This window comes from Heptranchias perlo, chromosome 45, assembly GCF_035084215.1.
Source record: "Heptranchias perlo isolate sHepPer1 chromosome 45, sHepPer1.hap1, whole genome shotgun sequence".
Taxonomy (NCBI): Eukaryota; Metazoa; Chordata; class Chondrichthyes; order Hexanchiformes; family Hexanchidae; genus Heptranchias; species Heptranchias perlo.
In genome coordinates, this window is record NC_090369.1 from 3,668,530 (window position 1) to 3,696,074 (window position 27,545).

Below are 27,545 nucleotides of genomic sequence, written 5' to 3' on the forward strand. Positions count from 1 at the left end.
GGGGGGTTTTATAGAGAATAACAGATACCCGGGAGTGAGTTACAGGCTGGAATCTAATCGGTGGGTTTATGGAAATAATGACAGAAACCCTGGAGTGAGTTACAGACTGGAGTCTAATCGAGGGGTTCGGGTGGTTTATATATAGAATAACAGATACCCGGGAGTGAGTTACAGGCTGGAATCTTATCGAAGGGTTCGGGGGGGTTTATCGAGAATAACAGATACCCGGGAGTGAGTTGCAGGCTGGAATCTGATCGAGGGGTTCGGGGGGTTTATATATAGAATAACAGATACCCGGGAGTGAGTTACAGACTGGAATCTAATCGAGGGGTTCGGGGGGGTTCATATATAGAATAACAGATACCCGGGAGTGAGTTACAGACTGGAATCTAATCGAGGGGTTCGGGGGGGTTTATATATAGAATAACAGATACCCGGGAGTGAGTTACAGACTGGAATCTAATCGAGGGGTTCGGGGGGGTTTATATATAGAATAACAGATACTCGGGAGTGAGTTACAGGCTGGAATCTAATCGGTGGGTTTATGGAAATAATGACAGAAACCCTGGAGTGAGTTATAGACTGGAATCTTATCGAAGGGTTCGGGGGGGTTTATCGAGAATAACAGATACCCGGGAGTGAGTTGCAGGCTGGAATCTGATCGAGGGGTTCGGGGGGTTTATATTTCGAATAACAGATACCCGGGAGTGAGTTACAGACTGGAATCTCATCGAGGGGTTCGGGGGGGGTTTATATGTAGAAGAACAGATACCCGAGAGTGAGTTACAGACTGGAATCAAATCGAGGGGTTCGGGGGGGCTTATATATAGAAAAACAGATAGCCGGGAGTGAGTTCCAGACTGGAATCTAATCAAGGGGTTCAGGGGTTTATTTATAGAATAACAGATACCCGGGAGTGAGTTACAGACTGGAATCTAATCGAGGGGTTCGGGGGGTTTATATATAGAATAACAGATACCCGGGAGTGAGTTACAGACTGGAATCTGATCGAGGGGTTCGGGGGGGTTTATAGAGAATAACAGATACCCGGGAGTGAGTTGCAGACTGGAATCTAATCGGTGGGTTTATAGAAATAATGACAGAAACCCTGGAGTGAGTTGCAGACTGGAATCTCATCGAGGGGTTCGGGGGGGGTTTCTATATAGAAGAACAGATACCCGAGAGTGAGTTACAGACTGGAATCTAATCGAGGGGTTCGGGGGGGCTTATATATGGAATAACAGATAGCCGGGAGTGAGTTACAGACTGGAATCTAATCGAGGGGTTCGGGGGGTTTATATATAGAATAACAGATACCCAGGAGTGAGTTCCAGACTGGAATCTAATCGAGGGGTTCGGGGGGTTTATATATAGAATAACTGATACCCGGGAGTGAGTTACAGACTGGAATCTAATCGAGGGGTTCGGGGGGGTTTATATATAGAATAACAGATAGCCGGGAGTGAGTTCCAGACTGGAATCTAATCGAGGGGTTCGGGGGGTTTATATATAGAATAACAGATACCCAGGAGTGAGTTCCAGACTGGAATCTAATCGAGGGGTTCGGGGGGTTTATATATAGAATAACAGATACCCGGGAGTGAGTTGCAGGCTGGAATCTAATCGAGGGGTTCGGGGGGTTTATATATAGAATAACAGATACCCGGGAGTGAGTTACGGACTGGAATCTAATCGAGGGGTTCGGGGGGGTTTATAGAGAATAACAGATACCCGGGAGTGAGTTACAGGCTGGATTCTCATCGGTGGGTTTATAGAAATAATGACAGAAACCCTGGAGTGAGTTACAGACTGGAATCTCATCGAGGGGTTCGGAGGGTTTATATATAGAATAACAGTTACCGGGAGTGAGTTACAGACTGGAATCTAATCGAGGGGTTCGGGGGGGTTTATATATAGAATAACAGATACCCGGGAGTGAGTTACAGACTGGAATCTAATCGAGCGGTTCGGGGGGGTTTATATTTAGAATAACAGATACCCGGGAGTGAGTTGCAGACTGGAATCTAATCGAGGGGTTCGGGGGGGTTTATCGAGAATAACAGATACCCGGGAGTGAATTACAGGCTGGAATCTAATCGAGGGGTTCGGGGGGTTTCTGTATAGAATAACAGATACCCGGGAGTGAGTTGCAGACTGGAATCTGATCGTGGGGTTCGGGGGGGTTTATATATAGAATAACAGATACCCGGGAGTGAGTTGCAGGCTGGAATCTAATCGAGGGGTTTGGGGGGGTTTATATATAGAATAACAGATACCCGGGAGTGAGTTGCAGGCTGGAATCTAATCGAGGGGTTCGGGGGGGTTTATATATAGAATAACAGATACCCGGGAGTGAGTTGCAGGCTGGAATCCAATCGAGGGGTTCGGTGGGGTTCTCTATAGAAAAACAGATACCCGGGAGTGAGTTGGAGGCTGGAATCTAATCGGTGGGTTTATATATAGAATGACAGTAACCCTGGAGTGAGTTACAGACTGGAATCTAATCGAGGGGTTCGGGGGGGTTTATATATAGAATAACAGATACCCGGGAGTGAGTTGCAGACTGGAATCTAATCGAGGGGTTCGGGGGGGTTTATATATAGAATAACAGATACCCGGGAGTGAGTTACAGGCTGGAATCTAATCGGTGGGTTTATAGAAATAATGACAGAAACCCTGGAGTGAGTTACAGACTGGAATCTAATCGAGGGGTTCGGAGGGTTTATATATAGAATAACAGATACCCGGGAGTGAGTTGCAGACTGGAATCTAATCGAGGGGTTCGGGGGGTTTATATATAGAATGACAGATACCCGGGAGTGAGTTGCAGGCTGGAATCCAATCGAGGGGTTCGGGGGGTTTATATATAGAATGACAGATACCCGGGAGTGAGTTGCAGGCTGGAATCTAATCGAGGGGTTCGGTGGGGTTTATATATGGAATAACAGATACCCGGGAGTGAGTTACAGACTGGAATCTAATCGAGGGGTTCGGGGCGTTTATATATAGAATGACAGATACCCGGGAGTGAGTTACAGGCTGGAATCTGATCGTGGGGTTCGGGGGGTTTATATATAGAATAACAGATACCCGGGAGTGAGTTACAGACTGGAATCTAATCGAGGGGTTCTGTGGGGTTTATATATAGAATAACAGATACCTGGGAGTGAGTTACAGACTGGAATCTAATCGAGGGGTTCGGGGGGGTTTATATATAGAATAACAGATCCCTGGGAGTGAGTTACAGACTGGAATCTAATCGAGGGGTTCGGGGGGGTTTATATATAGAATAACAGATACCCGGGAGTGAGTTACAGACTGGAATCTAATCGAGGGGTTCGGGGGGGTTTATATATAGAATAACAGATACCCGGGAGTGAGTTGCAGGCTGGAATCTGATCGAGAGGTTTGTCATGTTTGAGTCTCCTGTTTGCATGAGTTGAACGTGAAAGAGAAGACTGGGGATTGAGTGGTTTTGGTTGTCTGACTCTCTCTCATCGTTATCCATCCAGACCTGTCTGCTTGCTGCTGTCCTGGTGTTCCATTGTCCTTTGCTTTGACGGTATTTAATATTAACGTTTGACGTCCCCTCGCATTGCTCTTGATTCGTTATTAAATGTTGGCAAGACCGCAGCCGTTGTCTTCAGTTCCCGCCACGAACTCCGATCCCTCGCCGCTGACTCCATCCCTCTCCCTGGCCACCGTCTGAGGCTGAACCAGGCCGTCCGCAACCTCGGCGTCCTATTTGACCCTGAGATGAGCTTCTGACCCCGTATCCCCTCTATCGCCCATCTCCGCCCCCGCCTCGGCCCGCCTGCTGCTGAAACCCTCGACCGTGCCTTTGTTACCGGCAGACTCCACTGCTCGCCTGGCTGGCCTCCCACTTTGCATGCTCTGTGAACTTGAGCTCATCCAAAACTCTGCTACCCGTATCCTAACTCGCACCAAGTCCCGTTCACCCATCACCCCCTGAGCTCGCTGACCTACATCGGCTCCCGGTCCGGCAACCCCTCCATTTTAAAATTCTCAACCTTGTTTTCAAATTCCTCCGTGGCCCTCGCCCCCTGCCCCCCCCTATCTCTCTAACCTCCTCCAGCCCCAACAACCCTCCGAGATCTCTGCGCTCCTCCAATTCTGGCCTCTTGCGCATCCCTCGACTTCCATTGTCCCACCATTGGCGGCCGTGCCTTCAGCCGCCTGGGCCCTAAGCTCTGGAATTACCTCCCGAAACCTCTCCGCCCCTCATTCCTTTTAAAACCTACCTCTTTGTACTCTTATCTCTTAGTGTCTCGGTGTCAAATTTTGCTTGGTCGCTCCTGTGAAGCGTCTTGGAACGTCTCGCTACGTTAAAGGCGCTATACGAATGCAAGTTGTCTGGCTCTGCTCAGTTGTGCTGGCCTTCCCGCTACATGGGTACGGCTCGGCTGGTTCCTGTGCAGAAGCGGTCTAAATGCGCGCATCCCGGGGCTAGTTACTGTCCCGGGCGAAATCTTGTCTAGGTTGGCGGGTGCTGATATACAAGGACAAGTCAGCGGCTGCTGCGTTCTGTATGTTTTTCAGATTGCTTGGTTGCAATTTGTTGGCTTCCAGCAAGTGCGACAAGCGCATCTGAGAACTTCCATGTAGCCGCGTGCTTCCTCTAGCGTTGCTCATGTAACGGCTGTGGATGTGCCTTTTTTAAAAAAAGAGGCAGAGTATATAAACGAGGGATTGCGCCCAGTCGCGGAAACCTGGCTGATCGCGAAGCGTTTGCAAGTTTCAGGCTGCAGGTTCGGAGCACACAGAATTAAGCAGTTTTGTCATTGTTAAACTTCCATTGTTATCTGGGATCGGGTGATATTTGCAACCTTGCGGTCGGGGGAGGGTCTCTGGCTGTATTTCAGCGCTCCGAAGACCCACATCATTTCCAATTACCGCTTCCACCATGTAATTTATACTAGATACTTTATTTGGTGGGGGGGGGGGGTCCTGAGGAATATATCCGTTTGGCTGTTGGGAGGTCTCCAAGGCGGGCGGCCCTGGGAGTGTTGACGTTTACAGGAGGGTGGGGGTCCCTGGGAGTGTCGATGTTTACGGGAGGGTGGGGGTCCCTGGGAGTGTCGATGTTTACGGGAGTGTGGGGGTCCCTGGGAGTGTTGACGTTTACAGGAGGGTGGGGGTCCCTGGGAGTGTCGATGTTTACGGGAGGGTGGGGGTCCCTGGGAGTGTCGATGTTTACAGGAGGGTGGGGGTCCCTGGGGAGTGTCGACGTTTACAGGAGGTGGGGGTCCCTGGGAGTGTCGATGTTTACAGGAGGAGGGGTCCCTGGGAGTGTCGACGTTTACAGGAGGAGGGGTCCCTGGGAGTGTCGACGTTTACAGGAGGAGGGGTCCCTGGGAGTGTCGACGTTTACAGGAGGAGGGGTCCCTGGGAGTGTCGACGTTTACAGGAGGGTGGGGGTCCCTGGGAGTGTCGACGTTTACAGGAGGTGGGGTCTGGGGTCCCTGGGAGTGTTGACGTTTACAGGAGGGTGGGGGTCCCTGGGAGTGTCGACGTTTACAGGAGGAGGGGTCCCTGGGAGTGTCGACGTTTACAGGAGGTGGGGGTCCCTGGGAGTGTTGACATTTACAGGAGGGTGGGGGTCCCTGGGAGTGTCGACGTTTACAGGAGGTGGGGTCCGGGGTCCCTGGGAGTGTGACACTGCCCTTTCCAGCACGTGTTTGGTACATTGTGCTGTACCCTCTGCCCTCGCTGTTTCAATTTAATTTCCAGCCATTGTCAGGTGGGCCGCACCTGTTGAGTTTATTAAGTGCTGCCTGTGTACTTCAGGGGCCCTGTCCCTCTGTCCCTACATTTGGGACTGGCCCACTGCCTCACAGGCCCCATCGGCCACTAAAGCTCCCGCCTCATCAGCACCTTAAAGCCTAATGTCTCTTCCTCTTCGTTCTCTGCCCCGCACCCCTCCCTCTTCTCCGTCCTTCGATTCCCGGGAAACCCTTGGAATTCTCTCCCCAACTACTCCATACTATTACCTCCCCTCACCCTGTCACATCGTTGCACTCCTTCACAAGCCTGCCTCTTTTGTTTCTGCCCTGGACCTGCTTCCCTGGTCGGCCCCTCTGGGATTTATACACCATTACTGGCCCTGTACAGCAAGTCCGAATCAGAGCGTGTTTTCTCTCCCTCTCTCCTTCCCCTCCGAGGCCCTCAATCTCTCTAACCCTACATTGCAATAGTGACTACATTTCTAACTTACTTCATTGTGAAACGCTTTGGGACGTCCCGAGGCTGTGAAAGGCGCAGTAGAAATGCAAGGCCTTTCTTTCTGTTAGAGCAAAAATTGGAGGGGGAACAGCACTGAATCCCTGCTGGCACCACCCCTTCCCGAGACTCCGGAGGAGATGGGGAGGCGAACGGCCCTCGGCTCACAGCACCATCGAGGTGTAATATTCTCCCCTCCTGTGAACACCCAGCACTTCCCTCAGCACTGCACCTTGATTACGGGCCCAAGCTTTAAAAAAAAAATGAAACCTGTTTTTTTGGAAGAAAATTTAAAGGGCCCCATTGATTCGAGTGGGTGCGCTGGAGTTGCCCTGCCACCAGAGGGCGCTGCTGCTGCTCTTCGCTGATGTCCGAGTATCACCACTAGGTGGCGGTCTTGTCCGGCTGAGCTTTGACCTCTGCATTTCATGTTCAAGGCCATCGATTGGTGGTTATCCCGGGGTTGGGGGGGGGGGGGTTAAAGAGAGGTGGGAACGAGCAAACGCGTTAAAATTCCCAAAATCCGGGAATCCCCTGGGATTTGACGCGTTCGTCCATTGGCGGCCCGAGTTGCGACCGAGGGGCCCCCCCCCGTCTGACCCCTCAGGTGGGACGTAAAAGATCCCACGGCCGCTATTGGAAGAAGAGCAGGGAGGGGAGGGGGGGGGGGGGGGTTTCTCCCTGATGTCCTGGGGCCAATATTCATACTTCAGCCAACGCCACTGATAAGAGATTACCCCATCGCTGTTTGTGGGATCTTGCTGTGCGCAAATTGGTTGCCGACGTTACAAAATGGCCCCACTTCAAAAAAAGAAAGTACTTCCTTGGCTTTGGGACGTCCTGGGGTTGTGGAAGGCGCTGTAGAAATACAAATCTTTTTCTATCCCCTCCTTCCTAGAGGGTTAGCTCCACACAGGCCTGAACCGTTTCTGCAGGCAGGTGAGGGGTGAAACAGCAAATCCCGAGCATGTAGGCAGTTACCATTTATAAAGAAGGAACTCCCACTTCTCCGGCCCCTTTCACCCCCTCAGGACGTCCCAAAGCCCCTCACGGCCAATGAAGTCCTTTTTTTGTTGCAGTGTGCTCACTGTTGTGATGTAGGGAGCGCGGCAGCCATTTTGCGCACTGCAAGATCCCACAGACAGCGATGTGATAAATCACCAGATCGTGTTTTAGTGATGTTGGTGGAGGGATAAAAATCGGCCCCAGGACACCGGGGAGAACTCACTCCCTCCCACCCCCTGCTCGTCTTCCAGTTGTGGCCGGGGGATCTTTTACGTCCCACCTGAGGGCAGACGGGCGGCTCCGTTTTTACGTCTCGAGCCAAAAGACTGCCCCTCCGACAGTGCGGCGCTCTCTCGGTGCCGGCCCCGGGGGTGGTGGGGAGTGTCGGGCCTGGATTACGGGGCTCGAGTCTCTGGGGTGAGGGGCTCGAACCCCCGACACGGAGGCGCGATTGAGACCGAACTTGACGACCCCTGCTTCGGAGCGCTGCGTTCCGCCCGTGAAATGGTTTTAATTCCGGCGCCCGCCTTGCGAGCGCGCTTGGGGTGCGGAGGGAGATTTGCGAGGCGGAGCGGCCGGCTGCTGCAGCGTCTGTTTCCCTAAACTCCCCTCTCCCTCTCTCTGCAGCAGGAGCACGGCTTTGAGAAGGCCCTGAGTGAGAAGAAAGGCTTCGTCATCAAGCGAATGAAGGAAGACGGCGCCTGCCTGTTCCGGGCGGTCGGTGAGTTGATCTCCGGTCGCTGCCTCCATCTCCGCGTTCCCGGCTGCACCGTTCCTGCGAGCTCGTCCGGCCAACGGTGCCTCACGCTGGTCCGGCATAGCAGCACCGGGCCTTCATTCAACTGGGGTCTGTCACTGCCACTCGTTGCTGGCCAAACCATAGAACGGTCTCTGTTCCGGGTGCACACGTTCTCGTCTCCCCTCCTCCGGGCGCGCGCCCGCTCTCTCTCGCTCGCCCCTCCCCTCCTCCGGGCGCGCGCCCCGCTCTCTCTCGCTCGCCCCTCCCCTCCTCCGGGCGCGCGCCCGGGCTCCCTCGCTCGCCCCTCCCCTCCTCCGGGCGCGCGCCCGGGCTCCCTCGCTCGCCCCTCCCCTCCTCCGGGCGCGCGCCCGGGCTCCCTCGCTCGCCCCTCCCCTCCTCCGGGCGCGCGCCCGGGCTCCCTCGCTCGCCCCGCCCCTCCTCCGGGCGCGCGCCCGGGCTCCCTCGCTCGCCCCGCCCCTCCTCCGGGCGCGCGCCCGGGCTCCCTCGCTCGCCCCTCCCCTCCTCCGGGCGCGCGCCCGGGCTCCCTCGCTCGCCCCTCCCCTCCTCCGGGCGCGCGCCCGGGCTCCCTCGCTCGCCCCTCCCCTCCTCCGGGCGCGCGCCCGGGCTCCCTCGCTCGCCCCTCCCCTCCTCCGGGCGCGCGCCCGGGCTCCCTCGCTCGCCCCTCCCCTCCTCCGGGCGCGCGCCCGGGCTCCCTCGCTCGCCCCTCCCCTCCTCCGGGCGCGCGCCCGGGCTCCCTCGCTCGCCCCTCCCCTCCTCCGGGCGCGCGCCCGGGCTCCCTCGCTCGCCCCTCCCCTCCTCCGGGCGCGCGCCCGGGCTCCCTCGCTCGCCCCTCCCCTCCTCCGGGCGCGCGCCCGGGCTCCCTCGCTCGCCCCTCCCCTCCTCCGGGCGCGCGCCCTCGTGCTCTCTCTCAGCAGGCGCGCAATAGAGGGAGCTTTACTCTGTATCTAACCTGCCCTGGGAGTGTTTGACGGGTACAGTACCTGAGATATGTGCAGGTTGGTGTGATGGAACACATCATAATAAACGTGGCTCACCGGTTACTTGAGCAGCTGGAGATGGTTGTGTTGCACCCCATGGTAGAATATCCTCATGATTCTTGCCGTCCGGGCTCCCATTAAGAACTGGACGGTGGCCGGCGCCTTCAGGAGAGGAAAGTAGGGAATGAAGAGGGGGCAGATTGCACCTTTAGTGACGGGAAGCCTGTTACGTGCCGGAGAGCATCTCTCTTTACCCGAAGCAGGCTGTTCTGCGACCTGTCGGCCTGCCTCGCTTCAGTGAGCCTCCCGCAGAGTCAGGAAGCTTGTGGTCAGTCCCTTGTCTGCACAGACGCGAGGGGTGTCCTTGTACAGGAGTCACTGAAAGCTAACATGCAGGTGCAGCAAGCAATTAGGAAGGCAAATGGTATATTGGCTTTTATTAGACAGGGATTTGAGTACAGGAGTAAAGATGTCTTACTGCAATTATATAGGGCATTGGTGAGACCGCACCAGGAGTATTGTGTACAATTTTGGTCTCCTTACCTAAGAGAGGATATACTTGCCATAGAGGGAGTGCAGCAAAGGTTCACCAGACTGATTCCTGGGATGGCAGGATTGTTGTATGAGGAGAGATTGGGTCGACTCGGCCTGTATTCTCTGGAGTTTAGAAGAATGAGAGGTGATCTCATTGAAACATACAAAATTCTTACAGGGAGGATGTTTCCCCTGACTGGAGAGTCTAGAACCAGGGGGCATAGTCTCAGGATAAGGGGTCGGCCATTTAAGACTGAGATGAGGGGGAATTTCTTTACTCAGAGGGTGGTGAATCTTTGGAATTCTCTACCCCAGAGGGCTGTGGAGGCTCAGTCGTTGAGTATATTCAAGGCTGAGAACGATAGATTTCTCGATATTAAAGGCATCGAGGGATATGGGGATAGTGCAGGAAGATGGAGTTGAGGTGGAAGATCTGCCATGATCTGATTAAATGGCGGGGCAGGCTCGAGGGGCCGAATGGCCTACTCCTGCCCCTATTTCTTCTGTTCTTAACTGTATCCCCAGCAGAGGCCATTATATCAGCCCCGGCTCAGTGGGCCTCGAGCTCTCCTCTGCGTCAGCAGGTGGTGGGTTCGAGCCCCCACTCCAGAGACTCGCGCCCTGTAATCCAGGCCCCGACACTCTTCTCTCCCCCCACCCCCCCCCCCCCCCCACCACCCGATGCCAGGACTGAGGGAGCGCCGCACTGTCTTTCGGATGAGACGTTAAACCGAGGCTCCTGTCTGCCCCTCTCAGGTGGACGTAAAAGATCCCACGGCCGCTATTGGGAGAGCAGGGTGTGGGGGGAGTTCTCCCGGTGTCCTGGGGCCGATTATTTATTCCCCAATCAACATCACTTTTTAAAAAAAAAAACCAGACGATCGAGTCATTTATTTCACTGCTGTTTGTGGGATCTTGCTGTGCGCAAATTGGCTGCTGCGTTTCTCCCCCTCCCTCACTGTTGTCGTTCAGGCCCTGAGCTCTGGAATTCCCTCTCCGCCTCTCCCTCCTCCTTTAGGACGCTCCTTGAAACCCGCCTCTTTGACCAGGTCACCTGTCTCCATATGTGGCCCGGTGTCAAATTTTGTCTGATCTGCACTCGCGCCCTGGCACGTTTTGCAGAAGAAGTGGTTCGGGGTAGCAGGCTGCGAGTCCCGATGGGCTGAATGGCCCCCCCCCCCCCCCCCCCCTCTTGTCCTTGAAGTTTCGTTGGGTTCCCGAACCCTGCTCGGCACTGGTGTCCTGCAGGCTCTGAGTTGCCGGGGAGCCGGATAATTCACGGCTTAATGTTGCGTCGCAGCTCGCCTCGGTGATCTTCTGCGGGCTGAGGGGGCCAGTGCACCGAGACGTCCGGGAGTAGTAAGGTGGCTGACCGTGCGTTTCTGTTCTTGCCGGCCGCGTCTGCGTGTGGGGTGCGTCTGTGCTATTCCCGGCAGCGTGTGAGCGAGGGACTCTGTGTATGTATGTGTTGTTACCGGCAGCGGCTATGAGCCAGAGACTGAGGTCAGCAGCGATTGCCTGGAAACTGCCCCGAGTGCGTCTCTCTCTCTCCAGTAAAAGGATGCTGTGGTCTCGCCTCGAGAGATCTAATCACTAACTCGGTAGCCAGGCCTGCCGGTCTTCCTGAAATGGCCTCCCTTTCGAGGAAACGCACAGGCAGGGGAGGGGGGGTTATGTTTAACCCCTCGATGGGCAGTGGCCAGGATCCTGAAAAGTTTCTGTGCTCGGTGGCAGCCCCCCCCAAAGCCTCTTTACCGCACCGCCCAGTGCAGGACTCAGCCCCACCCAGGTGCCATTCCCGGCCCCCCTCTTTACCCCCTGCTGCTACTCCTCCCCTGGATTCAATCAGATGGGAAAAGGCAGCTGATTATCGGGGAGAGGTTGATAAGTGTCTGAGTTAGCTGATCGCAGTTGCTCATTTGGCCCTTTTTAGAACGAACTTGTGTTTCTCCAGCACCGTTCACCACCTCAGGACGTCCCAAGCGTTTCACGGCCAATCAAGTACTTTTTTTTTGGACGTGTAGTCACTGTTGTAATGTAGGAAACGCAGCAGCCAATTTTGCGCACAGCGAGATCCCACAAACAGCAATGAGATAAATGACCAGATCATTTTTAACGTTGGTTGAGGGATAAATATCGGCCCCAGGACACCAGGGAGACCCCCTCCCCTGCTCCTCTGGGATCTTCTAACATCCACCCGAGAGGGCAGACGGCGGGGGGGGCCTCGGTTTAACGGCCCCTCCGACAGTGCAGCGCTCCATCGGTACTGGCACCAGTGGGGAGTGGTCGAGTCTCTGGAGCGGGGGCTCGAACCCACGACCTTCTGACTGGCAGGGCGGAGAGTGGGACCCACTGAGCCACGGCTGCCAGAGTGAGGGGTTTCCGTCCCGATTACTCCGGCAGGGGGAAAGGTGTAGGATTTCGAGACGGGGAGAACTCGGCCGCTTAACAAGTGTCGGTGGCTTTAAAATGGCGTCCAGAGGAGTCTCACCAGGGTTCTAGAGGGTTGCGTAAACTTGCATTCCCTTGAGTTTAGACGGTCGAGAGGTGTTTAAACGATGAAGGGGGTCGACACGGAGAAACTATTTCCTCCGGCGGGGGAATCCAGAACGCGGGGGCATACTAGAATTGGAGCTGGGTCACTCGGGTGGAATCAGGAGGCACTTCACACAACGGGTAGTGGGAATCTGTAACTCTTCTCCCCACCCAAAAAAGCTGGGGGGCCAATTGGAGCTTTCAAGACAGGTATCGAGGGGTACGGAGCAAAGGTGGCGGGAGCAGGCTCGAGGGGCTGAATGGCCTGGCGTAGACGAATCTCTTCACCGTGCCGTCAACAAAGGCCGGCGGCCATTTTATGCCGCGGAGCGAGATACACGATGGGTGTATATTGGCCCCAGGGCACCGGGAGAACGCCTTCCCCCCCCCCCCCCCCCCCCCCGCTCTTCCAATAGCGGCCGTGGGACCTTCTACGTCCGCCCGAGGGGGGGCAGACGGGGGCCTCGGTTTGACGTCGCCTCCGAAAGGCGGCACCTCCGACAGCGCAGCACTCCCTCAGTGCTGGCACCGGCGAGGTCGGGCCTGGATCGCGGGCTCGAACCCACGACTTTCAGAGCCGCGAGCTCGAGGGGCCTGGCGAGCACGGCGGGTTTGCAAATGACGGGCCAGGCAGCTGGGCGGCAGTGAGCGGGAGCTGCCACAGCAGGGCAGTGTTCTCACAGCTAGCGGCTTTGACAACTACGTGCCGCCCCGTCAGCGGGATGGGGCAGGCTTTTCTCGTGAATCTTTCTCCCTCTCCCGCGCGCCTCTCTTAAAGGCAGTGTTTTTTTGCGGGCGAGGCAGGCCGAGAGTTCGGGGGGCATCTTTACAAAGGAAGAAAGGAACTCCCATTTCTCCAGCTCCTTTCACCACCTCAGGACGTCCCAAAGCATTTCACAGCCAATGAAGTACTTTTTCTTTTGAAGTGTGCTCACTGTTGTAATGTGGGAGACGCGGCAGCCAATTTGCGCACAGCAAGATCCCACAAACAGCAAATGACCAGATTGTCTGCTCGTGGGGGTTGGTTGAGGGATAAATATCGGCCCCAGGACACCATGGAGAACTCCCCCCTCCCCCTGCTCGTCTTCCAATAGCGGCCATGGGATCTTTTACATCCACCCGAGAGGGCAGACGAGGGTCTCGGTTTAACGTCTCATCCTGAAAGACGGCCCCCCCGACAGTGCGGCGCTCCCTCGGTATCGGGCCTGGGTTACGGGGCTCGAGTCTCTGGAGTGGGGGCTCGAACCCTCGACCTTCTGACCCCGAGGCGAGAGTGAGACCCCACTGAGCCAGGGCGGCCACCTTATCAAGGTGGACTAAAAGAGCTGGGTTCGCCACTTTCGAGGAGGGCAGACCTGTGGAGGATCTGAGACGGTGATGGGAATAGATTGCGTTCGAGTTGACAGCTTGTTCCGACTGACTAGAAGATGTGGGAGGACCAGGTGGTAACAATTTCAAGTTATAAGCTAAGGCCTGAACCACTTCAGGGATCAGGAGGTGATTCTTTTCCCAGGGAATGACAGACCTGTGGAACAGGGTGTCATCTGGAAAAGAGAAGGCTGAGGGGTGACCTGATAGAGGCCTTTAAAATTATGAAGGGGTTTCGATAGGGTAGACGTAGAGAAGATGTTCCCACTTGTGGGGGAGACCAGAACGAGGGGGCCATAAATATAAGAGAGTCACTAATAAATCCAATCGGGAATTCAGGAGAAACTTCTTTACCCAGAGAGCGGTGAGAATGTGGAACTCGCTCCCACGTGGAGTGGTCGAGGGGAATAGAATCGATGGATTTAAGGGGAAGCTCGATAAACACATGAGGGAGAGAGGAATAGAAGGAGAGGGTGAGATGGAGTGGGGGGGAGGAGGCTCGTGTGGAGCATAAACACCAGCACGGACCTGTTGGGCCGAATGGCCTGTTTCTGTGCTGTGGATTCGATGTAACTCTTATCTGTGCTGTAGCATCTTAACGTAAGTCAGTGAAAAAACTATGAAGCAGATTGCCTCCCTCCAGAATTAAGGGCAGCACCCAACCCCCGTCCATTTTGACTGACTTTACAAAACCCAAGCTTGGCGTCTTCCCCCTGCTTTCTTCAAACTCGGCGTCCTGCCTCGCCCCTTCCCCGCGTAATTCGAAGGGTCTTGGCGCAGCACTTGGGCTTTTTATCTCTCTCTCTCTCTCTCTCTCTTGTTTTTCTCCCGCCCTCCTCCCCACTGACGCTCCAAACCGAGCGACGGCTGACTTAGCCGAGGAGCCGAGCGAAGGTGCCGTCGACTCCCGTCCCGCCCAACTACCTGTTGTCCTGAAGGTTTAGGCTTTTCGCAGGGATCCACTCCCTCCGGGCACCCCCCCCGACACCCCTTTAAGGCGATCAGTATTTAAAGGGGACACTCGACAAGTACATGAGGGAGAAAGGAATAGAAGGACATGCTGATGGGGGGAGGGAGGAGGCTCGTGTGGAGCACAGACCAGTTGGGCCGAATGGCCTGTTTCTGTGCTGGCAATTTCGATGCAAGTGGTTGACGTCTGTCGGCAGATTCACCATGAGGGGCATCACAACCTCTGCTCGCCTGGTGTCCTAGCACAGGGGTGAGATGTCGACTACTGCACTGACCTGGAAATCAGTGAGCTCGGCGCAGTTGGCAGGGCTGGAAGTCGGGAACTGCTCAGATCGATGCGGCTTAACGCTGGCACAGGTGTAGCGCAGGTGGCAGGAGCGAGTTGGGGCCGGGCTGTCCCCTATCTTGCCCCTCCCCTCTCCGCCCACCTCTGTTATGCTTGGCTCTCTCGCGGAGGGATGTCCACACATTGAGTGTGTGTGCGAGCGAGCATGCTGGTGACTCTGCTCCCACAGCGCATGCAAATCAGACTGAGAAAGAAAACATAGGAGCAGGTGCAGTTGGAGGGGCCCTAAACCCTCTTTCCCGCCCCCCCACCGGCCGCACGGCATCCTCTTTATGATCTCGCGCCCCACGAGTCACTTGCGGCTTTGCGTTTTGTCACGTGCGCCTGCTCGTTTCCCACAGATCGAGCCTCGGCATTTCCCGCCCCCCTTGGCCAAATAGCGCAAGGGGCATCAGGAAAGTGTGAGGCCATTCAGGCCTGCTCCGTCCGCTGTCCTTTGCTCTCGTTGAGGGGGGGGGGGGGGGTGGGGGAGGAAATCTCAGAGCTATGTCTTTAGCCCGTGTCGGAGGGCGGTCACATCTGTAAACCGAGCCCGTTCATTTCCCTGCGTCTCTCGGTCGCTGACTCTTTTGCATACAGTCCGCCTCCCGTGAGGCCTGAGTCAGCGTTCCCAGGCTGACTCAGCGTCCTGCGGTTTGCCCCCTCTTCCCTGGAATCGGGCGCTACTGGGCCTGCGACATCGCAGAGTGACGCCACTGCTTCTCGAGCAATCTGGCTGGAGCCAGGCTGATAGCTTATCTCCCCGGCCCAGCATCGAGAGGGAGGGGGAAGAGCGCAGCGCTGAGTCAGGACAGGCGGAATGCTGAGTCACATCTGGCCTGTCGGAGGAGGGGAGCGAGAATATGAATAAACATTTCTGCACCGTGCGTAGGCTAATTTGTAGCGGGGGGTCGGGGGTCAAGGAGGGGGAGGAGACCATTTCAATGCCCCCTATGCGCACGTGAGCCTCGCCCCGCCTGCCGGCCTGACCACCTTCCCCACCTGTCAGCTCTGGCTCTGTGGGTCTCCCTCTCGCCTCGGAGTCAGAAGATCGAGGGTTCGAGCCCCCACTCCAGAGACCCGAGCCCCGTAATCCAGGCCCCGACACTCCACCCCCGGTGCCGAGGGAGCGCCGCACCGTCGGAGGGGCCGTCTTTCGGGATGAGACGTTAAACCGAGGTCCCCGTCTGCCCCCTCTCGGGTGGGACGTAAAAGACCCCACGGCCGCTGTTGGAAGAAGGGATGGGGGGGAGTTCTCCCCGGTGTCCCAGTATCTATCCCTCAACCAACGTCACATTTTTAAAAGAAAACACACGATCTGGGTCTTTTATTACATTTGCTGTTTGTGGGATCTTGCTGTGCGCAAGTTGACTGCTGCGTTTCCTACATTACAACAGTGACTACGCTCCAAAAAAAAAAGCACTCGATGGGCTCTGAAACGCTTTGGGACGTCCCGGGGGAGCGAGAGGCGCTGTCGAAATGTTTTCCAGACGCACTACGTTTGGATCTCGCGTACGCTGTCCGCTTCAATGTCCTTCACCGGGCAACTTATTCCACAACTCCATTTTCCCCCTCCCTATTCGCTCCCAACTCCCTCGGTCTTCAACTCCTGACCCATGAACTCTTCGCCACACCGATCAAAGCCACTGAGCTCCCTCCTTCCGACCTTTTGGTGTGCCGCAGGCCCAGAGCTGCTCGTCCTGACTTTTTGAGGACGGTTTTGTAGTGTGCAAGGGGGTGTGTCCGCTTTTGCATTCCCACGCGAAATTGGAGAGCGGATTGGGAAAGCAGTAACGGCCCTGCCTCGATAATCATCGAGCGGACAGGCCTGCACTCGCACAGCGAGGCGGGATTTGCATGGAGCTGTATGCCCACAGGCTCAACTGGAGGGAGTGGAACCAAGATTCTACATTCAGTTCATTCCCAGTAGTCTTGCGCCCACAGAAATGGTGTTAAACTGGCAGTATCACAGGCCACAGGATAGCTGGGGGGTTGGGAAATGGCACCCTGGGAGTGTTTGATGGGACGGTGTAGAGGGAGCTTTACTCTGTATCTAACCCTGTACCTGCCCTGGGAGTGTTTGATGGGACAGTGTAGAGGGAGCTTTACTCTGTATCTAACCCTGTACCTGCCCTGGGAGTGTTTGACGGGACAGTGTAGAGGGAGCTTTACTCTGTATCCAACCCTGTACCTGCCCTGGGAGTGTTTGACGGGCCAGTGTAGAGGGAGCTTTACTCTGTATCTAACCCTGTACCTGCCCTGGGAGTGTTTGATGGGACAGTGTAGAGGGAGCTTTACTCTGTATCTAACCCTGTACCTGCCCTGGGAGTGTTTGATGGGACAGTGTAGAGGGAGCTTTACTCTGTATCTAACCCTGTACCTGCCCTGGGAGTGATTGATGGGTCAGTGTAGAGGGAGCTTTACTCTGGATCTAACCCTGTACCTGCCCTGGGAGTGTTTGATGGGACAGTGTAGAGGGAGCTTTACTCTGGATCTAACCCTGTACCTGCCCTGGGAGTGTTTGATGGGCCAGTGTAGAGGGAGCTTTACTCTGTATCTAACCCTGTACCTGCCCTGGGAGTGTTTGATGGGACAGTGTAGAGGGAGCTTTACTCTGGATCTAACCCTGTACCTGCCCTGGGAGTGTTTGATGGGACAGTGTAGAGGGAGCTTTACTCTGTATCTAACCCTGTACCTGCCCTGGGAGTGTTTGATGGGACAGTGTAGAAGGAGCTTTACTCTGGATCTAACCCTGTACCTGCCCTGGGAGTGTTTGATGGGAACCTTCCTGTTGATATGTTTCATTCCTCCAGGCAGATGTTTGGTGATTTTTCTCTCTCTTATCTAGAATATAAAAGTCTTTGCCCAGTGCATATTTCCTATGTGTCAAGGAAAAAGTGCAGACACCAGGGAACTCCCTAGACACAACCGTATTACCAGAGCTGGAACATCCGCCACCTTTCAATAGATTCCGATACACTCACCCAGTGTTTACTTAACAGTTGGACACCTGCCTGCCCCTTAGCAGCAGAATAATACATTTTTATTTTGGCACGGTATAACATTCCTGTCCTCAATACAATACAGCACGTCGTCTGAGCCGTGCCAGGGGAGATGTGCTCGAACCTGACAGAGCTCGTTTGCTTCTTCAAAAATTGTGGGCTCCGCTTTTATGCCGAGAGCTGCAGCCTGCAACTTTCAAGCATTTTCCAGCCTGCCGGTTTCCCACCCTGAGCCTTTCCTTATCGCCAGCGTCGATGAAGGAACGGCCGCTGTATGTCCCAGCCGGGGCGGTGTGTGACTCGGAGGGGAGCGTGCAGGCGGTGTTCCCATGCGCCTGCTGCCCTCGCCCTTCCAGGCGATGGAGGCCGCAGGGTTGGGATTTAAATTGGCAGTCCCGTCCCGTCAAGTTGAACAGGTAACCCCTCGTCTCGAGACGCCCCGGAATATTAATGCATGCCCTTTCTTTGCTGCTTTTATAAAGCTCCCACCGTACACCCTTTGCGCAGAGTAAGAGGTGCAGTGCTATCGTGCCTCGTCACCTCGTAGGTATGTCCCCAAACTGTGCATTACTTTTCAAGTGCTGCGGCACTCTTTATCGGCAAACGCTGCAGCCGTTCTGTGCACAGCAAGATCCCACAAGCCGCAATAGATCTGCCATTGTTTATTTGTCGGCGGTGATGTTGATTGAGGGAGGACTGTTGGCCCGATAGTAGTGGCCGTGGGATCTTTTACGTCCCGCCCGAGAGGCCAGGCTGGGGCCCTGGTTCGACGTGTCATCCGAAAGACGGCCCCTCCAACAGTGCGGCGCTCCCTCGGTACTGGCACCGGGGGGGGGGGGGGGGGAGAGAGAGAGTGTCGGACCTGGATTACGGGGCTCGAGTCTCGGGCTCAAACCCGCAATCTCCTGACTCTGTCCAATTGAGCCAAGCTGTCGTAAGAACGTAGCGAACAGGAGGAGGCTATTCAATCAGATCATGATTGATCTGTATCTTTACCCGCCTTGGTTCCATAACCCCTAATACCCTCACCCAACAAAAATCCATCCATCTCAATGGACCCCCTCAGCCTCGACAATTGCAGATTTCCCCTCCCCTTGTGTGAAGAAGTGCTTCCCGACATCACCCCTGAACGGCCTGGCTCTAATTTTAAGGTTATGCCCCCTTGTTCGGGACTCCCCCCCACAGAGGAAATCGTCTCTCTCTCTCCTATCAAATCCTTTAATCATAAACCCCTCTGTTCGATCACCCCTTAATCTTCCACAATCGAGGGAATACAAGCCTCGTCTGTGCAACCCGTCCTCGTAATTTAACCTTTTTAGCCCCGGTATCGTTCTGGTGAATCTGCGCTGCGCTCCCTCCGAGGGCCAATATCTCCTTTTGAGGTGCGCCTCCCACTCCCAACAGCTTTAATTATCAACCTTCTCGCACTTCTGCAGCCTCCACAGTGGCCCCGAGCTCCCGAAGCAATGTGTGTGATACAAAGCGAAACCCAAGCCTGTTGAGTAAAAGGACCGTGTTTTCCCAGTGACTAGCGATGGTGCCACGTGTGTGTGTGTGTGTGTGTGTGTGTCTGTGTCCTACAAGCCACGGTTTCAGTTTCACAAAAAACATCCGTGTGGCTTTCAGCCGGGCCTGCGCGAAGAGCATCCTATCCCCCCCGACAAACGAGAAACACCCAGCGCGACGCTTTGGAATTTCCCGCTGGGCCGGGTTTGGGTCTTTTGTTCCCGTTTCCCTGCCTCTGCTGCTCTTCGAGAAGCACACAGGATCCTTGGCTTTAAAAACAGAGACATAGAGTACAAAAAGCAAAGATGTTGTGCTAAACACTGGTTAGGCCTCCGCTGGAGTATTGGGTCCAAATCTGGGCACCGCACTTTAGGAAGGACGTCAAGGCCTCAGAGAGGGTGCGGAGGAGATTTACCAGAATGGTGCCAGGGATGAGGGACTCCAGTTACGTGGAGAGACTGGGATTGTTCTTAGAACAGAGAAGGTTAAGTGGAGATTTAATAGAGGCGTTCAGAATTTTGGGGGGTTTTGATGGAGTAAATAAGGAGAAACTGTTTCCAGTGGGCAGGAGGGCCGGTGACCAGAGGACACAGATTTAAGATAATCGGCAAAAGAAGCAGAGGGGGAGATGAGGAGAATTTTTTTTTAACGCAGCGAGTTCTGATCTGGAATGCGCTGCCCAGAAGCAGAATCAATAGTAACTTTCAAAAGGGAATTGGATAAATACTTGAAAAGGAAAAATTTGCAGGGGGTGAGTGTGGGACTAATTGGACAGCTCTTTCAAAGAGCCGGCACGGGCCCGATGGGCCGAGTGGCCACCTCCAGCACTGTAAGATTCCGGGAGTCGGGAGGCGAGGAGTGGGCCGTGGGTTCTGGATCAGATTACTGACCGGCGACTCTGGTGTACCGTTGGTGTGTGGCGATGGGATGGGAGGTCTTTGTTTGTTCCACTCCCCACCAGCAACTTCAGACATCCTAAAGAACAAACTTTGCATCTCTACAGCGAGTTTCACCACCTCAAGACGTCCCAAAGCGCTTTGCCTATAGTCTACGGCACAGAAACAGGGCCATTCGGCCCAACTGGTCTATCCCGGTGTTTATGCTCCACACGAGCCTCCTCCCTCCCGACTCCATCTCACCCTATCACCCTCTCCTTCTATTCCTCTCTCCCTCATGTGTTTATCGAGCTTCCCCTTAAATCTATCGATTCTATTCCCCTCGACCCCTCCCTGTGGTAGTCAGTTAAGTACTTTTAAAGTGTAGTCACTGTTGTAATGTAGGAAACGCAGCAGCCAATTTGCGCACAGCAAGATCCCACAAACAGCCGGTGTGAGATATGACCAGATCAGCTGTTTTTCTTTTAGTGATGCTGGTTGAGGGGTAAATATCGGCCCCAGGGGAGAACTCCATTCCCCCCTCCCACCCCGGCAACCTCTGCTCTTCCAATAGCGGCCGTGGGATCTTTTACGTCCACCTGAGAGGGGCAGACGGGGGGGAGGCCTCGGTTTAACGTCTCATCCCGAAAGACGGCCCCTCAGACAGTGCGGCGCTCCCTCAGTACCGGCACCGGGGGGAGTGTCGGGGCCTGGATTACGGGGCTCGAGTCTCTGGAGTGGGGGCTCGAACCCACGACCTTCTGACTCCGAGTGAGAGACACGGCCGACAGTGATATTGCGTTCCGCGGTATTCAGTCTGAGATGTGTCTGGTGGATCTCCCAGCGGCCTTTCTCCCTTTACAAAGGGAGGAGTGTCACATCGTGTATTGCTCAGTGTTATCTCAGCCGCCTTTCCAGGGGGAGAAACCAACAGAAAATGACTGGCCCTCTCTCGATCTCTCTCTCGCGGGGCGCAGAGCGTCTCCCTCTCTCCCGCATACCATCGTTTTTTTAAGATGGTCCCATTGTGATTATTTGTGTTTCATGCAAAGTGCTAAGCTTGGTATCAAAACCTATTTGCATCTAATGTTCCTTTTGGTGATGGCCTCCTGTTCGATCATGACTGAGCAATGAGATGTTCCATATTTGGAGTTGTTATTTCACCTGTGTTACTTTGACCTTTTCTGTAGTCGCATAACTTGTAATGCTGGTTTTAATTACCTTTCCTGACAGTGTCAGCCCTGGCTCAGTCAGTCTCGCTCTCCCCTCAGAGTCGGAAGTTCGTGGTTTTGAGCCTGTAATCCAGGCCGACACTCCCCCAGTGCCAGTACTGAGGGAGTGCTGCACTGCCTGAGGTGCCGTCTTTCGGGATGAGACATTAGTCATGGCCCCCACCCTGCCTGTCCCCCTCGGGTGGACGTAAAAGATCCCAGGGCCACTATTGGAAGGGGGGGGGGGAGGGTTCTCCCTGCTGTCCTGGGGCCAATATTTATGCCTCAACTAAAAACCTCACCTGGTCGTTTATCACATCGCTGTTTGTGGGATCTTGCTGTGCGCAAATTGGCTGCTGCGTTTCCCACATTTACAACAGTGACTACACTTCAAAAAGTACTTCATTGCCTGTGAAGCGCTTTGGGACGTCCTGAGGTGGTGAAAGGGGCTATACAAATGCAAAAGACTCGAGCCCCATAACCCAGGCCCGACACTCCTCTGCGCCAGAACCGAGGGAGCGCCGCACTGACGGAGGGGCCGTCTTTCAGACGAGACGTTAAACCGAGGCCCCCGTCTGCCGTCTCAGGTGGACGTTAAAAGATCCCACGGCCGCTGTTGGAAGAGCAGCAGGTTTGTGGGAGGGCGGGGGAGGGAGAGTTCTTGTAGGTCTCGCTCTCCCCTCGGAGACAGAAGGTCGTGGGTTCACGCCCCGTAATCCAGGCCCCGACACTCCCCCGGTGCCAGTACTGAGGGAGCGCCGCACTGTCGCAGGTGCTGCTTTCGGATGGGACGGTAAACAGATCGTACGCATTACGGTCCCATTATTACAATTCAAAACGCAGTACATCTCCTGTAATACACGCTGAACAATACAAGGTGGAACGGCCTTCCACGGTGGCCTTTCCCCATAACGCCATGCACGTACTCCCGGACCTTGCAAGACGACAACGTTCGGCCGTGGACTGCTGGAAGACCAGCAGGTTTCGGACGGGCCGAAGGGCCGCCTTCACCGGGTCGATGGTCTTCCAGCCGCGGCTGATACCTGTCGCGGTGCGCGTCCCGAGGAGCAGAGCATCCTGCGTTTCCAAACGCAGATACCAACACACCTCTTCCCCCACGCACCCTCTGCAGGTCCACGGCCCTTATTGGACGGGGAGGGGGGGGCGGGTTCTCCCCTTGTGTCCTGGGCCCAAGATTTATCCCTCAATCGTCACCTAAGTGCGGTCGTTACCACGTGGGCTGTTCGTGGGATCTTGCTGTGCGGAAAATGGTTGCCGACATTACCACAGTGACTACCTTTCAAAAAAAAAGTACTTTGTGGGCTGTGGAACACTTTGGGACGTCCTGAGGGGGTGAAAGGGGCTGTAGAAGTGGGAGTTCTTTCTTTCCCCACCCACGCCCTGCTGCCTGTACCTTCCCACCAGCCCGGCTAACTCGGGCAGGTGCTGTCGGCTGCAGCTGGTTTCCTATTTATTTTTATTTTTTTTCTCTTGCCGTTTGCTGAAGTTTCTTTCGCTTGAAGGTTGCCTGCTGCGGCAGCTCAGGAAACCACAGCCTCGGCTTCCTGCCGCCCTCCCCCAAACACACGTGCGAGGCAGAAGATGCGAGTGAACGTAAACAGGCCCGAGGGTTAAATGGGGACGCTGCCCGATTAAGGCAGCGGCTCGGGCTCGGGGCAAGGGGGGGGGGGGCAGCCTCTCGCACCCGTTCCTCCACCCCGTGCTCCCCTTCCCCCTCTCGCTCCCGTTCTTCCCACCCCCTCGGGCCCGCGCCCCCCACCCCGGGGATAGATGGATTTTTGACGGGTGTTCAGGGTTGCAGAACCAAGAAGGGTAGATGGGCTCAGACACAGATCAGCTTGAATGGCGGAACAGGCTCGAGGGGCTGAATGGCCTCCTCCTTTTCCGACAACCCCCCCGAGATCTCTGCGCTCCTCCGATTCCGGCCTCTTGCACGTCCCCCGATTCCCATCGCTCCGCCATTGGCGGCCGTGCCTTCAGCCGCCCGGGCCCTAAGCTCTGGAATTCCCGCCCTAAACCTCTCCGTCTCTCTCTCTCTCTCTCTCTCCTCCTTCAAGACGCTCCTTAAAACCTCCCTCTTTGACCAAGCTTTTGGTCACCTGTCCTAATATCTCCTGACGGGGCTCGGTGTCAGATTCTGTCCGATTCACGCCCCTGTGAAGGGCCTTGGGGGACGGTTTACTGCGGTAAAGGTGCTGGATGAACGCAGGTTGTTGAGCGAGCCGAGACCACACCGTTTAGCAAGGACGTCCCGTTTAAGCTACGGTGTGGTCAAGCTGCCAGAAATAAAGCATTGTGAGGGCGGGGTTGCGGTCTGTCGCAGGCCAGCGTGCACTCGAGGGGTTAACGGGGGGGGGGGGCCCTCTAACACCCTATTAGGTTGTGGTCATCGATTCTGTGAAAAAGTGACACTCGCTTGTGGAAAGTCACGTGACTTGCTGGAACCTGAGCCTTTTTGGGCCTGACTTACAGGAAGGGCCTGCCCCTTTTTTCGCTCTTCCCCCTCCCTCCCTCCCCACCTTGCTTCGCTCGCTGCCCCAGCGAGGTGCTGCATTGAAACCTTGGTGTTTTTGTTTATTTTCTGTTCCTTGACTCATTGCTGAACTGAGTAGGGGAAGGACCTGTGGGTCCTCCCGTTCGATCCGCTTCGAAAGGTCATCTCTCTCTCGCCCGCGCTGCCTCTTCTCTCTCTCTCTCTCGCCCGCACTGCGCCTCTCTCCCCCCTCTCTCGCCCGCGCTGCCTCTTCTCTCTCTCTCGCCCGCACTGCGCCTCTCTTCCCCCCTCTCTCGCCCGCGCTGCCTCTTCTCTCTCTCTCTCTCTCTCCATCTCTCTCTCGCCCGTGCTGCCTCTTCTCTCTCTCTCTCTCGCCCGCACTGCGCCTCTCTCCCCCCTCTCTCGCCCGCGCTGCCTCTTCTCTCTCTCTCGCCCGCACTGCGCCTCTCTCTCCCCTCTCTCGCCCGCGCTGCCTCTTCTCTCTCTCTCCCCCCCCCCCTCTCTCGCCCGCGCTGCCTCTTCTCTCTCTCTCTCTCGCCCGCACTGCGCCTCTCTCCCCCCTCTCTCGCCCGCGCTGCCTCTTCTCTCTCTCTCTCTCTCCCTCTCTCACCCGCGCTGCGCCTCTCTCCCCCCTCTCTCGCCCGCGCTGCCTCTTCTCTCTCTCTCTCTTCTCCCTCTCTCACCCGCGCTGCGCCTCTCTCTCCCCTCTCTCGCCCGCGCTGCCTCTTCTCTCTCTCTCCCCCCCCCCCCCCTCTCGCCCGCGCTGCCTCTTCTCTCTCTCTCTCTCTCCCTCTCTCGCCCGCGCTGCCTCTTCTCTCTCTCTCTCCCCCTCTCTCTCGCCCGCGCTGCCTCTCTCTCTCCCTCCCCCTCTCTCTCGTCCGCGCTGCCTCTCTCTCCCTCTCTCTCGCCCTCTCCCTCTCTCTCGCCCTCTCCCTCTCTCTCGCCCGCGCTGCCCCTCTCTCTCCCCCTCTCTCCCTCCCTCTCTCCCCCTCTCTCCCTCCCTCTCTCTCTCGCCCGCGCTGCCTCCTCTCTCGCCCGCGCTGCCTCTTCTCTCTCTCTCCCCCCTCTCTCGCCCGCGCTGCCTCTTCTCTCTCTCTCCCTCTCTCTCTCGCCTGCGCTGCCTCTTCTCTCTCTCTCCCCCTCTCTCTCGCCCGCGCTGCCTCTTCTCTCTCTCTCTCTCTCGCCCGCGCTGCCTCTTCTCTCTATCTCTCTTTCTTTTTACCCCTGCCCCAGACACCTCTATTAAATCTCCCCTCAACCTTCTCTGCTCTGAGGAGAACAATCCCAGTCTCTCCACATAACTGAGTCCCTCATCCCTGGAACCATTCTAGTAAATCTCCGCATCCTCTCCAAGGCCTTGACATCCTTCCTAAAGTGCGGTGCCCAGAATGGGACACAATACTCCAGCTGGAGCCTAACCAGTGTTCTATAAAGGTTTTACATTCTGTGCTCTATTAATAAAGCCCAGGATCCCGTATGCTTTTCCAACAACCTTCTCACTTGTCCTGCCACCTTCAAAGCACCATCTGACACTGAACCACCTTCATTTAGTAGGCGTGTGTGTGTGATTTACAGGGGTCCCTGGGAGCCCGCCAGTGTGTGCAGGGGGTCCCCGGGGACCCCCGTCAGTACTTTTTTAATTCATTCATGGGATGTGGGTATCGCTGGCGAGGCCGGCATTTATTGCCCATCCCTAATTGCCCTTGAGAAGGTGGTGGTGAGCCGCCTTCTTGAACCGCTGCAGTCCGTGTGGTGAAGGTTCTCCCACAGTGCTGTTAGGAAGGGAGTTCCAGGATTTTGACCTAGTGACGATGAAGGAACGGCCGATATATTTCCAAGTCGGGATGGTGTGTGACTTGGAGGGGAACGTGCAGGTGGTGTTGTTCCCATGTACCTGCTGCCCTTGTCCTTCTAGGTGGTAGAGGTTGCGGGTTTGGGAGGTGCTGTTGAAGAAGCCTTGGCGAGTTGCTGCAGTGCATCCTGTGGATGGTACACACTGCAGCCACGGTGCGCCGGTGGTGAAGGGAGTGAATGTTTAGGGTGGTGGATGGGGTGCCAATCAAGTGGCTGCTTTGTCCTGGATGGTGTCGAGCTTCTTGAGTGTTGTTGGAGCTGCACTCATCCAGGCAAGTGGAGAGTATTCCATCACACTCCTGACTTGTGCCTTGTAGATGGTGGAAAGGCTTTGGGGAGTCAGGAGGTGAGTCACTTGCTGCAGAATACCCAGCCTCTGACCTGCTCTTGTAGCCACAGTATTTATGTGGCTGGTCCAGTTAAGTTTCTGGTCAATGGTGACCCCCAGGATGTTGATGGTGCGGGATTCGGCGATGGTAATGCCGTTGAATGTCAAGGGGAGGTGGTTAGACTCTCTCTTGTTGGAGATGGTCATTGCCTGGCACTTGTCTGGCGCGAATGTTACTTGCCACTTATGAGCCCAAGCCTGGATGTTGTCCAGGTCTTGCTGCATGCGGGCTCGGACTGCTTCATTATTTGAGGGTTGCGAATGGAACTGAACACTGTGCAATCATCAGCGAACATCCCCATTTCTGACCTTATGATGGAGGGAAGGTCATTGATGAAGCAGCTGAAGATGGTTGGGCCTAGGACACTGCCCTGAGGAACTCCTGCAGCAATGCCCTGGGGCTGAGATGATTGGCCTCCAACAACCACTACCATCTTCCTTTGTGCCAGGTATGACTCCAGCCACTGGAGAGTTTTCCCCCTGATTCCATTGACTTCATTTTACCAGGGCTCCTTGGTGCCACACCCATTCCCCCCGCCATTCCCAATCGCTGAGCAGTGCAATGGTGATCTCGGCTGTGATGCTCCCGGTGGTCGAATAGTCTGCCAACGTGCCCCGGCTTCGCGTGGCTGGCTGGCGACTGATGGAAGGAGGAATGTCCTGTATATCGCCATGTTCCTCGATAAGCCCTGCTCCGTATATATCTGACTGCCCTCCTCTGACTCACAGGACGCTGGCTTTACACTGTGTGTTTTCTTTTTTTCAGCCGACCAGGTGTACGGGGACCAGGACATGCACGATGTGGTCAGGAAGCACTGCATGGACTATCTGGTGAGTCTATCAAACTCTCCTACCTCTCACCCCGTTCCCTCTCGCCTCTCTCTCTCTCTCATTTCCCGCCCCAAACAGACGACGCACACCCTTCCTGCAAGGGGAGCAATCAGGAGAGAGGGGCAGCTCAAGGCTGACCATATCTCCGCCTAACTCCCAGGGGGTGTAACCAATAGTGACGTCCCTTACCACATGCCCCCCCTGAGCTAGTAGCTACGTGAGAGTTGCTGCAGGGTACATCGCACCCCTTGTTAGCACGCGGGGTCTGTCGACACGGGTAACGAGCCACTCGGCCTGCGTGTCTTGAGAAACCTTTGGTTCACAAACACTGTCGTTTCCCGCACTACTCCTCTTGATATAGCTTAACAGTTAGGCCCATCTGGAGTACTGGGTCCAATTCTGGGTGCCACACTTTAGGAAGGATGTCAATGCGGAGGAGATTTACTAGAACGGTACCAGGATGAGGGACTCCATTTATGCGGAGAAACTCGGGTTGTTCTCCTCAGAGCAGAGAAGGTTAAGGGAACCAGGCCATTCGGCCCAACTGTTGTATGCTGACGTTTATGCTCCACGTGAGGGTTCTGACAGATTGAATAAGGAGAGTTGGTAACCAGAGGACGCAGATTTAAGATAATCGGGAAAAGACCCAG

At 55.6% G+C, this 27,545-nt stretch overlaps 1 protein-coding gene across 1 annotated transcript in view; it reads left to right on the forward strand.

Moving 5' to 3' along the window:
• Positions 1 to 27,545, forward strand: part of LOC137306842 (OTU domain-containing protein 5-A-like) — a 40,114-nt gene extending 12,569 nt beyond the window's left edge. The window contains exons 2-3 of the mRNA XM_067976240.1: positions 7,873 to 7,966; positions 26,831 to 27,545. Coding sequence (XP_067832341.1) covers positions 7,873 to 7,966; positions 26,831 to 27,048 — 312 coding nt within the window. The 3' untranslated portion in view covers positions 27,049 to 27,545. The remainder of the gene's footprint in view (positions 1 to 7,872; positions 7,967 to 26,830) is intronic.